Source organism: Limanda limanda, chromosome 9 (assembly GCF_963576545.1).
Source record: "Limanda limanda chromosome 9, fLimLim1.1, whole genome shotgun sequence".
In the NCBI taxonomy this organism is placed as follows: domain Eukaryota; kingdom Metazoa; phylum Chordata; class Actinopteri; order Pleuronectiformes; family Pleuronectidae; genus Limanda; species Limanda limanda.
This window is the reverse complement of record NC_083644.1, coordinates 3,010,636-3,024,933: the sequence shown is the minus strand read 5'-3', so window position 1 is coordinate 3,024,933 and position 14,298 is coordinate 3,010,636. Positions and strand designations below refer to the sequence as shown.

At 45.4% G+C, this 14,298-nt stretch overlaps 1 protein-coding gene and 1 long non-coding RNA gene across 2 annotated transcripts in view; both read right to left on the bottom strand.

Moving 5' to 3' along the window:
- LOC133010046 (NLR family CARD domain-containing protein 3-like) overlaps positions 1 to 1,767 on the bottom strand; it is a gene marked incomplete at its 3' end in the record, with an annotated part of 2,769 nt that extends 1,002 nt beyond the window's left edge. Inside the window, exons 1-3 of the mRNA XM_061077460.1 lie at positions 1,654 to 1,767; positions 1,012 to 1,217; positions 1 to 791 (exon numbers count right to left, since the gene is read on the bottom strand). The exon at positions 1 to 791 is cut by the window's left edge and continues 1,002 nt beyond it. Coding sequence (XP_060933443.1) covers positions 1 to 791; positions 1,012 to 1,217; positions 1,654 to 1,709 — 1,053 coding nt within the window. The remainder of the gene's footprint in view (positions 792 to 1,011; positions 1,218 to 1,653) is intronic.
- Positions 1,768 to 8,955: 7,188 nt separating this feature from the next.
- LOC133010055 (uncharacterized) lies at positions 8,956 to 13,543 on the bottom strand. Its single transcript, XR_009680672.1, has 2 exons — positions 12,752 to 13,543; positions 8,956 to 10,117 (listed from the first exon to the last, which is right to left on the bottom strand). It is a non-coding gene; the product is annotated as an uncharacterized LOC133010055 (long non-coding RNA).
- Positions 13,544 to 14,298: the final 755 nt, after the last annotated feature.

The following is a 14,298-nucleotide window of genomic DNA, read 5'->3' as shown; positions in this document are numbered from 1 at the left end:
GCACAGCTCTTCATCACTGAATCTCCTCCTGAAGTACTCCTCCTTCTGGGCCTCAGTGAAGCCTCGTACTTCTGTGACCCTGTCAACACATGCAGGAGGGATCTGATTGGCCGCCGCAGGTCTGGAGGTGATCCAGACGAGAGCCGAGGGAAGCAGATTCCCCCGGATGAGGTTTGTCAGCAGCACGTTGACTGATGACTTCTGTGTGACCTCAGACACAAGCTCCCTGTGGTTGAAGTCCAGAGAAGGTCTGCTTTCATCCAGGCCGTCAAAGATGAACAAAGGTTTACAGACAGCGAGCGTCTCTGCCGTGAGCTTCTGTAACGCTGGATGGAAAACACGGAGCAGCGTGAGGAGACTGTGCTGCTGGTCCTTCACCAGGTTCAGCTCCCTGAACGAAAGCACAGTCAGCAGACCCACATCCTGGTTCTCTAAACCCTCTGCCCAGTCCAGAGTGAACTTCTGCACTGAGAAGGTTTTTCCAACGCCAGCGACGCCGTTGGTCAGGACGACTCTGATGCGTCTCTGCTGGTCAGTGGAGGCTTTAAAGATGTCGTGGCACCTGATGGGAGTGTCGTGGAGGATCTTCTTCTTGGAAGCCGTCTCAAGCTGCCTCACCTCATGTTGAGTATTAACCTCTTCACTCTGTCCCTCTGTGATGTAGAGCTCAGTGTAGATCCTGTTGAGGAGGGTTCTACTTCCTGTTTCATCACTTCCTTCAGTCACATGTTCACATCTCCTCCTCAGGCTGAGCTGATGTTCATCTGAAACCTCCTGCAGACCACAATCTGCTGAAAGACAAGAAACAATGTCAGAGACAGAGAATCTACTGATTGTTTTCATCAGATACAGAAAAACTACAGAAAATAAAAGCTTTTTAACTTTGTGCTTTTCTAACGATGTTAAATGTTGATGCTGTATGAAGGAACAAAATAAAACCACATGTGCTGTTGTCAGAAGTGAAGACATCAGCAGACACATGTACAGTGCTGCTCTGACCGGCTGTCTGACCTCCAGCTCCTGTTCTGGATCTTTGTCCACACTGGGGACAGGAGGAGTCTCCTGAAGAACCAGACTGGTCCCAGTATGAGGTGATGCACTGTCTGCAGAACCAGTGTCCACAGCTGGTGGAGACTGGATCCTTCAGGACGTCCTGACACGAAGCACAGCAGGACGACTGCTCCTCCTCAGAAACATGACTCCTCCTCTTCCTCTCCCTGTGAAGACATTTCCTGATAACTCACATGTCACAGTCACAGGTTATCATCACTTCTGTCAAGGAGGTTTTGTTTTCACCCAGTATGTTTGTGTGTTGGTTGGTTTGTTAGTGGGATTATGAAAAACAACAGATTACCAGTAAACTTGGTGGAAGGTTGTGGTCTGTAAACCAGATTGGGGGGGGGGGGGCATATTCAGAGGACTGATGTTCACCAGTGTGTGGAATTTGGTGCAGATCCAAATTAAAATGAGTCTATAGTGGATTTCAAAGTGGTTTCATAAGGAGCGTGTTGGTTCTTGGTGGAGGTCTGAGCTCTTTGAGTGATTCTGAGAGATTAGTCACCAACTTCAATGAAGCTGTGTCCTAATGCAGGGGCCACACTAGAGGAAACTAGATCCTCTTCAGAGCAGGTCACAGGAGAAACAGTCTCTTACTCTGTGTGTGAGGGTCCAGGTTCATTACTGAAGAATATAGGAGGTTCCATGGACATGTCACTCTTCAGAGACAGACAGCTGGACCCTGGAGACTCTGCTCTCAGTCTCTGGTCCTGACCCCTGCAAACACAAACATGTTTTTATTCAGAACACATCATTCACTGGTTCACTCTCTGAGGATTCAGTTTGGAGCTTCACATGTTTGTAGCAGGTCTCTTACTTTGTGTGTGAGGGTCCAGGTTCATTACTGAAGAATATAGGAGGTTCCATGGACATGTCACTCTTCAGAGACAGACAGCTGGACCCTGGAGACTCTGCTCTCAGTCTCTGGTCCTGACCCCTGCAAACACAAACATATTTTTATTCAGAACACATCATTCACTGGTTCATTCTCTGAGGATTCAGTTTGGAGCTTCACATGTTTGTAGCAGGTCTCTTACTTTGTGTGTGAGGGTCCAACTTGCTCTGAAGTGTCCTCGTCCATGTTGCACCGGGCCGGCTGCGGCTCAGTTGTGGTTCAGGCCGCGCTGCAGCAGAACACAGTGAAATGATCTTTCACACCAGTTTCAATGTTTATCTGTTGAAAACGTCACAAACACAAATATTTGCAACACTTCCTGTAGCCGACCCATTTCAAAATAAAAGAACTCCAGCATTTCTGTCGACTGAATCAATTAATTTATTTTTAAATGTTCTTATTGTGAAATAGATGCATGCTCTCTCTCTCTCTCTCTCTCTCTCTCTCTCTCTCTCTCTCTCTCTCTGTCATTTGTAAATCCACCAATAAACCTGCATAGCCATAAACAAGCGTTGAATAACAAAGTATTTTTGCAACTTGAGCATTTCCTGATCTCCACTCAAACCAACCAACTTCACTAAAGTTAATTAATAGAAGCTTGTGAAAGTTCCTGTGACCTTCAACCCCCCGGCCACTAAGAGAAGGAAACTCAACATCTAGTATCATGTTCACATGTGTGTGTGTATGTGTGTGTAAGTATTAAAAGTAGAAGTACTCACGCAATGGGTTGTCTCTCAATGTCTAGGCTGTGCCATTTTGATAAAGAATTCAGATATAGCTACTGGTAATACTCATGCCTCTACAGATGTCACTACTAGTAATAATTATAAGCAACAACATTTGTTTATTGGAAAGGTTGTTGTACTTATTGTGCTTACCCTCTGTAATACTGTTCACACTCTATCTTACAATTCTCCACTAAAACATTCTGTAAATATCAATAAACGTGGACCTCTCATCAGTAGCAGGAGTGATACACAATGCCCCTTATGATAACTCAGCAAAGCGAAACAAGTTCTAGGCACACAAAACAAGATTTCTCTTTTGTTAACAGCCTGCACAGTGCTGGTACAGAAAATAAAAAATCACTGTTCAATACATAAAAGAAAACAGCGGAATGATCCTTTTATAACTTTGTGGTCATTCTCTGAGCTGATTGGCTGCAGCTGCTGTCAATCAGTTTACATAAGAGCTCCACCCCCTCCAGGTCATACATATTCTATTAGAGAAGCAGGTGTGTGCGTGTGAGAGAGAGAGAGAAAGAGAGAGAGAGAGAGAGAGAGAGAGAGAGAGAGAGAGAGAGAGAGAGAGAGAGAGAGAGAGAGAGAGGCGTATGTGAAAAATCTACTTAAGTACAGTAACAAAGTATTTCTACTTGGTTACTTTCCACCACTGGTACTCACACCTCAGCCAGTGACTGGTTGGTGACCACTGCTGTAACGTATGATTGTGAAAACACGTTGTGTTATTAAACACTTGATGAACAGATGAAGATAAAATGTGAAACTGTGAGTTAACTCTGTTAATAAGTCCTTTGAAGTTTCTTTGTTCCAGACCTGCTGTTCACATCTGTCTCTGGGATCCAGTGAAAAACACTGACTGTAAAATAATATGAGTGAATAATATAAATGTAGCTGAACACTCACCAGCCTCAGACTTCACGTCTCCTCCGTCTGCTGCTTGTTGTTAGAACGAGTCTGATCACTTTCACTGGAGGCTCCTCCCCCTACCTGCAGTTACTGGAAATCACATGACTCTGGGTGTGTGTGTGTGTGTGTGTGTGTGTGTGTGTGTGTGCGTGTGTGTGTGTGCTTGTGCTGTTTGTTTAATTGTGACGAGCTGCTGGTCGTTGCCTTACACACATCTGTTGTCGCTCTCAGCGGTACCAGTGCTTTTATTCTGATTTATTTGGAGAAAGATGATGACGTCAGAGTAAATAAGAAACAAGTCTATTTGAAAATGCAAAAAAATATTGTGTATTTACATAATGGAATATGTTAATCATAGTTATTGATCTATTTGTATGTCAAAAGGTTGTAATATAGGAAAGAGAGATGGTGAAGAGTTGAACATGGAGCAGACTCTCTGGATGTGTGACCACATGAGGGTGAAGGAGCTGAACGGACGTGTGACACTTTGCCAACAAGAATAAACTTTCAGGATCATGTTTCTTTACAAATAGCAACATCCAGCCGGGGGGGGCTGGATGAAAGTCCACTTCCTGTCCAGCGTGTGCGTTCACCTTGACCCACAGGTGAGGCGTCACGCTGGTCTCCTCAGGTTCGCACCTTGTCTCTACTCTAACAAGAAGAAACCAACCTGTGGTCATTTCATGTTAAACAACCCTTGTTTCTATCATTTGAAATAAATTCAAATAAATGTATTCCTGTCGGGGAAAAGGGAACCTGATGCTGCGTCTGTTTTTATTCTGCTGGATTCCTCTGAAGTGAATCTGTGTCACCTGGAGCAGAACAATCCAGAACCAGCACTTTGAAGATGTTGTTCCAGACCTGTGAGGTGGTCGGCCCTTGTCGAGCCCGGTTATGGAGCTAGAACAGTCTCATAAGTAATAAATGCACACAGAAACGAATACATGCGCAAAAAAGATCCACAAATGTGCAAAAAAGATCCACAAATGTATTTGGGGATTTATATATATATATGTGACTCAAAACACAAATACATTTTCAATGCACACACAAATATCTTTCATTCCATATATACGTAAAAAAAATTCACATGTAAAACATAAGATTCATACACATATTTCTGATGCACACACAAATAGAAAAAAAATTCACAAATATACGCATGTAAAAGTATTTGCAATCTTCATCAAATACATGTTTGGAGCTTGTTACATTCATATATAAACTGTTGGACCTGCATTTACAAAGTGCTTTTAATTTGTAAACCTCGCTGCATTTGTGTGTGGACTTTTGAGACTCCCCTGACAGGAGCCTGATCCACAAATGCGTTTTTTCTAAGAGGGGATCGTCTATCGTCAATCAGGAAGTGAGACTACTCAGATATGATGTCAAAGTAAGATTAGTGAGTAAGAAAGCAAAGTCAGATTCAGATTTTCAGTTATCAGTGAAAATAGCAGACTCAACGAACAAGCACTCGGCACCACTCGAAGTGTCTGGATCACCAAGGACGAGATGTTTCCACCTGTTTGTTTGAAGAGGAAAGAAACGCTGAGTCATGATTCCAGTGCAGTCGGTGGAAGGATGTTTATTGAGCATTAAAGCAGAGACAAGTAGAAACAGAACTTTTCTCTCTGAGATGTTTTTCTTCTCGTTACATCTGGTTTGTCACAGAGGAAATGATCCATGTGTTTGACTCATAGACTGAATATAAAGGCTTTGACTGGGATGTGCTGCTGTTATACTGCAGCGCCACCTGTGGGTCAAAAGTAGAAAAGCCACCACCGCTCTGCACCTGATGCAGAAATGAAAACGTCCCATTTTTATTCCAGAGTTTTGATCTTTTGTGTCAAAGATAAAACTCTGATTTTAAACTGTAAGTGATTTCATTGCGTTGGAACTAAATCAATTTGTGACGTGAATCCAGGAACTGTGATGTTTTCAGATGTTTGTTGGTTTTGTGATGTTAGAATAGATCCGGTGTGTTTATTGAAATGACACAACACAAACCGGTTAGATCCGGTTTGTGTGTTTTTCTTGGTGATGAAGTGATCATCGTGTGTAGCAGTCAAACTGTTTGTCAACATGTGACTGTTGATCCAGAGACACATGACCCCACGATGATGTGTTGGTCATTATGTGAGTGTTGTAACCTGAACAGGTCCGCGAACACACACAAACACACACTACCCAGCTTCCCCCTGCAAACAGGACTGCTCCCCCTGGAGGACACATGCTGCTGTCATGTGACACTGTTCAATACATAAAAGAAAACAGCGGAATGATCCTTTTATAACTTTGTGTTCATTCTCTGAGCTGATTGGCTGCAGCTGCTGTCAATCAGTTTACATAAGAGCTCCACCCCCTCCAGGTCATACATATTCTATTAGAGAAGCAGGTGTGTACGTGTGAGAGAGAGAGAGAGAGAGAGAGAGAGAGATTTTGATTTTTTAAGTCACTTTTATTTACTCAGTGAAGTTCCCACAAAACAAAATACTACAACATATCAAGCATTTTTTGAACAAAAATTACCACATCATAATAAAACAATATTCAATCAACACAAAAAAAATACCAGCTGATCTTCTTACAGAAACTCATAAATATTACATCATTTTCCCCGTCATGGTGCTCGGTGTTACGAGAGACAGTTTCTCGAGTCTCTCCTCCTGGGCCAGTTGGGCTCGGGTTTTCGACAGTAGTTTCCTCAGGCGGTACACCTCCTGATCTGAAAAGGTCGGTTGGCCGATACCTTCAGATTTTCCCATGAGGCCTTTTGCTACTTCCATGAACTGTCTTGGATCTAGGAAGAAATCGTATACATTAACCATTCTCATGCCCTTAGTATCATGTAAAAACTGCTGGATTCCTTTGAAAGAGCAAGGATACCCATCTCCACCCGTCGCGTTCATTATTTCCGTCATCTTGGCCTCAACCTGAGAGTCAGAAAGCGGTATATATACCTTCGACATTTTTTTTCCTTGATCATTATTAGTCTCGTTTTCTGGGTTCTTTCTCTTGGCCGACAGCTTTTGCAATTCTTCCTCCATCAGGAAATCTTCTTCCTCAGAGAGTTCTCCTTCTGCTCCTCTAGTGTCTGTGTGAGTACCTGCAGTGTCACTCTGTGGCTCCCTCGGGACAGGGGCCTCAGCACCCCCCCCCCGGCAGGCTGGGGGGGGCCGGTGCAGGAGCAGCGGAAACACCAGCCGAGGCAGAAGGGGGGGCCGGTGCAGAAGCAGCGGACCCATCACCGTCCAAGGCAGGAGGGGGGGCCGGTGCAGAAGCAGCGGAACCATCACCAGCCGAGGCAGGAGGGGGGGCCGGTGCAGAGGCAGCGGAACCATCACCAGCCGAGGCAGGTGGGGGGGCCGGTGCAGGATATGCGGAACCATCACCGTCCAAGGCAGGAGGGGGGGCCGGTGCAGAGGCAGCTGACTGGCTCTCACCGGCTCTATCCGGGCACACACGGATCACTTGCCCCTCCTTCCCACATCCAAAACATTTCATGTTTCCCGAGGTAACAAGCACTTTGTAAATGAATTCATCTATTTTAAAACTAAAAACCAGGTTTAATTCTTCATTGCTCTTCTTCAGAACCGTAAACACACTTCTCCTAAACGACAGTACATGTTTTAGCTGTGGGGATTTGCAATAAATGGGAATCAATTTGATGGGGGAAATTACTTGGCCGTGTCTTGCCAGTTCTCTCTCCAGTAAATCATTGGTCAGGAACGGGGGAACATTAGATATTAGGATTTTCTTTACCGGGTTAGCCAGGGACATCACAGGTGTGAACGAGCCCTTGATTACTACTCCCCTTTCCATTAGCAGGTTAGCTTTCGCTACACTGTCCACAAACACCACCACCGCACTATTCATCCGTGAGGCAGACTTTACACACTCACACCCCACCACCTCACCCACAGCCAGACTGACCTCCTCCACGGAGCAGGCCACAGCTGGACACAGTTTAATGCCATGTCGGCGTGTTAGCTTGTGGAGGCCGGAGCCTCCACCTGCAGCAGCCATGCTGCACCAACACACCGGCAAACACCAACTAAACTGTTCCTCCTGAATCCCACACTCACACACAAACAAAAAACACCTCTACTATAAACAAAGAGGGAAAAATATCATAGAAACAAGATAGATAAATCACAGTTTTCCAACAAACTTTTCCAGCTCACTCACCACACTCACTCCCAACATGCACTCCGAGAGAGAGAGAGAGAGAGAGAGAGAGAGAGAGAGAGAGAGAGAGAGAGAGAGAGAGAGAGAGAGAGAGAGAGAGAGAGAGAGAGGTGTGAAGAAGAAGAGTTAAAGGATGGGACAAGAAAGAACCCATTAAATCTTGGCACAGATCTGTTGTTAATGTTATCCCACTGTATCAGAGCAGTATGTTATTATCACGTTGTCTATAATGCTGGAAACCTTTTTAAATGCACGTGCAGATAATATCTTACAACAGGATTTGTTCTGCAGCAGTAATGACTTCTTGTCTACTACATCAAGCACGTGTCATTTGATTTACCAGATTGTGTCAGTGTGAAGAGAACTTCAGGACCTGTACACATGATCTGGTGTTTGCTCTTTTCTATAGAAAGTTGTGTTTGCTGCATTTCATTTACCGTAATCATTCAGTAAACGTTGTTCAGAATATCACATCAACACAGGGAACCAAGGTTTTGTTAAAGAGTTTGATTTATAGGAACTGACTGTCATCATGCTGCTATTACATTAAATTACATTGTACTGTGATTGAGATTGTGTTGAATTTCATTTAAAACAATAATGTACAGACTGATGCTGATCGTATACTGTAAATATAATAAAATACAGTACTATAGTGTGTTTTAGTACGTGGACAGCACTAAACTGTTAATTAAGGTTACAGTAAGAAAGCAGTAAATCCCTGTGAACCTGCTGCCAGCAGTTTACTGTGAGAATGAGAAAACACAGCAGCGCACTGTAATTCAGTGGATTGTGTTATTAAGGTCACACAGTGTAAAGTCGATGACAGTGTGAGTCCATGTTGTTCACAGTGTGAACATGAATTAATAAACCTATGCACACGCTTTAGATCCACTCGTGTCAGAGGCCAGAAGCAGGTGAAGTCAGGTGAGCTGCAGAGAGAGGAATGTTTCCAAACTGGTTTTCTATAGAAAGATCATTCCTTCCTTCTTATCTTGCACAGGACCTGATCTGCTCCACTGAGACACTGTGTGTGTGTGTGTGTGTGTGTGTGTGTGTGTGTGTGTGTGTGTGTGTGTGTGAGTGTGTGAGAGAGAGGGAGCGAGAGAGAGAACATAACAAAGACAGGGGGGGGGGGCAAGAAAAGAAGAAAAAGATGAAAACACGTTGATCGTCAGTTATAATCTTTATTGATCCTCTGAGTGGACGACAACGTTCAACACATACTACACATCTTCATCCTCTTCGTCACAGTGAACTGTCGGGTCAGCTCAGGTCAAAGGTCAAACACGTCTTTAAACAGCAGCTCGCGCTCAACACAGGAAGTAGATTCATAAAAAAGAATAACCACTAAGGAACATCCAATCAGATCAGTCCATCAACACACCATGAACAAATGAGCTGAACCAGACTGACACTGCCCCCTGGTGTGTGGCTGCAGTATAGGTCATACACCTCCTCCTCCATGTGAGCAGATGGGACATGGACATAAACAAATAATCAAAGAAGACGTTAAATATGTTTGTCAAAGATGTTTCTGTCAGGATGCTCTCTGTGCTGCACCTGGATCCTGGAGTCCATGTGGAGAAGAGCCGCTGCCTGGCCGTCTCCCTGATGGAGTCTGTGTGATGGGTCCAGGTCTTCACTGGTGACTAAGTGTTTCTCACCGTCAACCCGATGAGCAGAAGTTGTTCTCCATCACATATGATGATAGGGCTCGCTTTGTCGGAGTGCACAATGCAACATAAAGAAGAATCAATAACAACAAGATAGAAAAAAGAGCAGAGCTGTGGGAGAGCTGGAGACACGGCAGCCTTCCTTCTTTGGAACTTTAAGATCATAAACAAACATCTACACAGAATGTGGTTCTACACACATGGAGACAGACTGAGGGACAAAGGTGGAGAATAATAAAGACAAACTTAAACACACCTTATGTGACTCTTTATAGAGGGTTTATATATTCTGCTTGTGTTGTGTCATTTCAATAAACACATTCTTCATGTGAATAAACACAATCGGGGCAGGAAGGTTGCTGGTTTGAATCCGGTTCAGATGGGTCTTCCTGTGTGGAGTCTGCATGTTCTCCCCGTGTTTTCTCCAGGTGCTCCGGCTTCATCTCACAAACACATGCAGATGAGGGGTTGTGTAGATTGGAGACTACACACAAGCTGCTGCTGCTTCAGCCTCTGGATCCTCAGGACACAGCTCAGCCTCCGTCCTCACACACTGTCCTCTTCACACTCACCTCCACTAAGACAACACACAAGACCGGGGGGTCTCGTGGTTTTGGACTTGGGGTTCTCTCTGAGGTGATCTCGTATCCCACCTGTTGAGAGAAGAAGACATCAGTGTCACAGAGACTCACTTCATCAGCTGTGAGTCAGTGATGCAGCACATCCAGTAGAAAGAGCAGCAGGGACTTCAGTCCTGTTCAGAGGTGGAGCAGCTTCCTCTCTGCTTCATGTTCACGTGTTGGAATGAACACGCTAAGAGCTCAGTGTGTGTCCTCTGCATGTCAAAGTGCAGAGTGGACACCTGAGAGGTGGATTTACTGCTGTTACAGGTGAAGACATGTTTCACTGTGTGTTGATGAACATCTGCTTCTGACAAACTGGGACCAGATGAGACAGATGGACCTCAGCAGAGGTTCTGCTCTGTAGAAAGAGCTCCTGGTTACCATGGTGATGAGGAGAGGCTTCAGTCCCACTGATCTCAGAGCTGTGACAAAGATCCACCTGATCAGTACTTCACTGATGAAGTGAGAGGACAAACTGTCTCAGATCAGATGAAGACGACACCGTCTCTGTCCCTCGTGTGAGGCTGTCAGCTGTGGTCCAGCTTGTGTAAGTTACAGCGCCCCCTGGTGGCATCTGGTGAAAATATATTACGTGTTCACGACATAATAACGTGTGAACGAGATAAATAACTCGAGGCCACGAGATCTGAATCTGTTGTTTACGAACAAGACGAGTGGAAGACAAGAAGACACACACTGTCTCACTGTCTCTGAGGACACACACTGTCTCACTGTCTCTGAGGACACACACTGACTCTGAGAACACACACTGTCTCACTGTCTCTGAGGACACACACTGTCTCACTGTCTCTGAGGACACACACTGTCTCTGAGGACACACACTGTCTCACTGTCTCTGAGGAAACACACTGTCTCTGAGGACACACACTGTCTCACTGTCTCTGAGGACACACACTGTCTCACTGTCTCTGAGGACACACACTGTCTCACTGTCTCTGAGGACACACACTGTCTCACTGTCTCTGAGGACACACACTGTCTCACTGTCTCTGAGGACACACACTGTCTCACTGTCTCTGAGGACACTCACTGTCTCTGAGGACACACACTGTCTGACTGTCTCTGAGGACACACACTGTCTCTGAGGACACACACTGTCTCACTGTCTCTGAGGACACACACTGTCTCTGAGGACACACACTGTCTCACTGTCTCTGAGGACACACACTGACTCACTGTCTCTGAGGACACACACTGTCTCACTGTCTCTGAGGACACACACTGTCTCTGAGGACACACACTGACTCTGAGGACACACACTGACTCTGAGGACACACACTGACTCACTGTCTCTGAGGACACACACTGTCTCACTGACTCTGAGGACATACACTGTCTCACTGACTCTGAGGACACACACTGTCTCTGAGGACACACACTGTCTCACTGTCTCTGAGGACACACACTGTCTCTGAGGACACACACTGTCTGACTGTCTCTGAGGACACACACTGTCTCTGAGGACACACACTGTCTCACTGTCTCTGAGGACACACACTGTCTCTGAAGACACACACTGACTCTCTGTCTCTGAGGACACACACTGTCTCACTGTCTCTGAGGACACACACTGTCTCTGAGGACACACACTGACTCTGAGGACACACACTGACTCTGAGGACACACACTGACTCACTGTCTCTGAGGACACACACTGTCTCACTGACTCTGAGGACATACACTGTCTCACTGACTCTGAGGACACACACTGTCTCTGAGGACACACACTGTCTCACTGTCTCTGAGGACACACACTGTCTCTGAGGACACACACTGTCTGACTGTCTCTGAGGACACACACTGTCTCTGAGGACACACACTGTCTCACTGTCTCTGAGGACACACACTGTCTCTGAAGACACACACTGACTCTCTGTCTCTGAGGACACACACTGTCTCACTGTCTCTGAGGACACACACTGTCTCTGAGGACACACACTGTCTCACTGTCTCTGAGGACACACACTGTCTCTGAGGACACACACTGTCTCACTGTCTCTGAGGACACACACTGTCTCTGAGGACACACACTGTCTCACTGTCTCTGAGGACACACACTGTCTCTGAAGACACACACTGACTCTCTGTCTCTGAGGACACACACTGTCTCACTGTCTCTGAGGACACACACTGTCTCTGAGGACACACACTGTCTCACTGTCTCTGAAGACACACACTGTCTCACTGTCTCTGAGGACACACACATGGACCTGTCTCCAGGAAGCTGACTGAGGTCATCTGGTGTTTTGGGGACAGGATGAGTCTGGAGACATTGAGATGTTCTGGGTGAGTTAGAGATCAACTGAACTAACCAGACGTTGATTTAAACTTCCCTTATCCGTCCCTTTAAGGAGAGTGTGCACCACACAACAGTTGAGAGTCACTGTGGTCAGTGGGCGGAGCTTTGATACGGGTCGATCTCCAACTTAGCCTGGAGCAGGTTAGCCGTTCATCAGAAGTTACCATGGTGATTTACCTCGTTAAGAAGTGGACGAGCTTCGTAGGACTGAAAAAACTAAACCTGAAGTGAACCTGATAACCACAAATCCTGCTTGGTAGCACAGACCCTGGATCTGTGATACTGACTGTGTTCAGTAAAATACTGATGAAAGCAGCGTGGACTGACTCCACCCATCTACTGACCTCAGAGTCTCCAGTCGACAGGTTGGACTCTGCTGTAGATCAAGAAGCTCCTTCACTGCTGAGTCCTGCAGGCCGTTGTCACTCAGATCCAGTTCTCTCAGATGAGAGGGGTTTGACCTCAGAGCTGAAGCCAGAGAAGAACAGCTGATCTCTGTCAGACTGCAGCTCGTCAACCTGGATAAAGAAATATGAATATTAGAATGTGTCCTCCTGTTGTTGTGGATCGTCATCATGTCAACACAGACTCTCAACATGCTGCTGACCTCAGTCCAGTCTGTGACCTGAAGATAAATATCAGATCAGACATGTTGGACCATTGTTTCATTCATCAGCTTCTTCTCTGTGTGTTGGTCACTGAGCAGGTTTGTGTAATTAAACACTGTTTAAAGTAGGGACGGCTCCTGATGTCACTTCCTGTTTGTTTCTATACTTATCAACTGTCCAACGTGTTTCAATAAGAATGTGTCTTATTTTGAAAACCTGAGGAGGACGAGTGCTCGGCCTCAGTCCACATGTTATTTACTGACACTTTCTCAGTGATCAGGAGCAGGTGAGTGCAGGTGAATGGAGTTGATGAGGTGGACGTGACTGACAGGCTGGGTGAGGGACAGATGACTGAGGGACAGTGAGCAGAGCAGAACTGAGACAAGTCAAATAAATAATGACCCAATAAGAAAGAAAGTCTGAAAAGTGAAGAAGGATTTAAGGACCTCAGAGTCTCCAGTCGACAGTTTGGACTCTCCAGTCCAGAACACAGCAGCTTCACTCCTGAATCTTGCAGCTTGTTTTCACTCAGATCCAGTTCTCTCAGATGTGAGGGGTCTGACTTCAGAGCTGAGGCCACAACTTCACAGTGAGTCACTGAGAGTCCACAACACCAGAGACTGTAATTAAAGAAAATATCAAATCTGTGAGAATTAAATCAGAAAACACAATATTCATACAAAACGTGATCATGTGACCCTCACCCTGGTAAATCCCCTTTTTGTTAAAAACTCCTCAAGAGAATCCTTTCAGATTTGGTTCAAGCTTCATTCAGACTAACAAAGGAACTCATTAGATTCAGGAGGTCAGAGGTCAAAGGTCAAGGTCACAGAACATGTTCATGACCTCTTGAACATGATGTCTCAAGTCTGTCTTTAGGGGATTTCTTCATATTTTGACTCAAAGACAAACTGATTAGATTTCAGGTCAAAGGTCAAAGGTCACAGTGACCTCATGTTGTTGTGAAGTCAACATTTCAGGAACCTGGAGGACAAACGCACACACACCCTCCCCCCCCCCACACACACAGACACACACACATACCCCCCACACAGTGTTGGGGAGTAACGGAATACATGTAACGGCGTTACGTATTTAGAATACAAATTATGAGTAACTGTAATCCGTTACAGTTACAAATTAAATAGATGGTATTCAGAATACAGTTACATTGTTGAAATCAGTGGATTACATGACGGTACTTCTCGACTTTATTCACTCTCTCGTAAATCCACCGGCGGCAAAGCCCCCAGGAAGCAGCTGGAGACCAGGGCTGCCGTAAG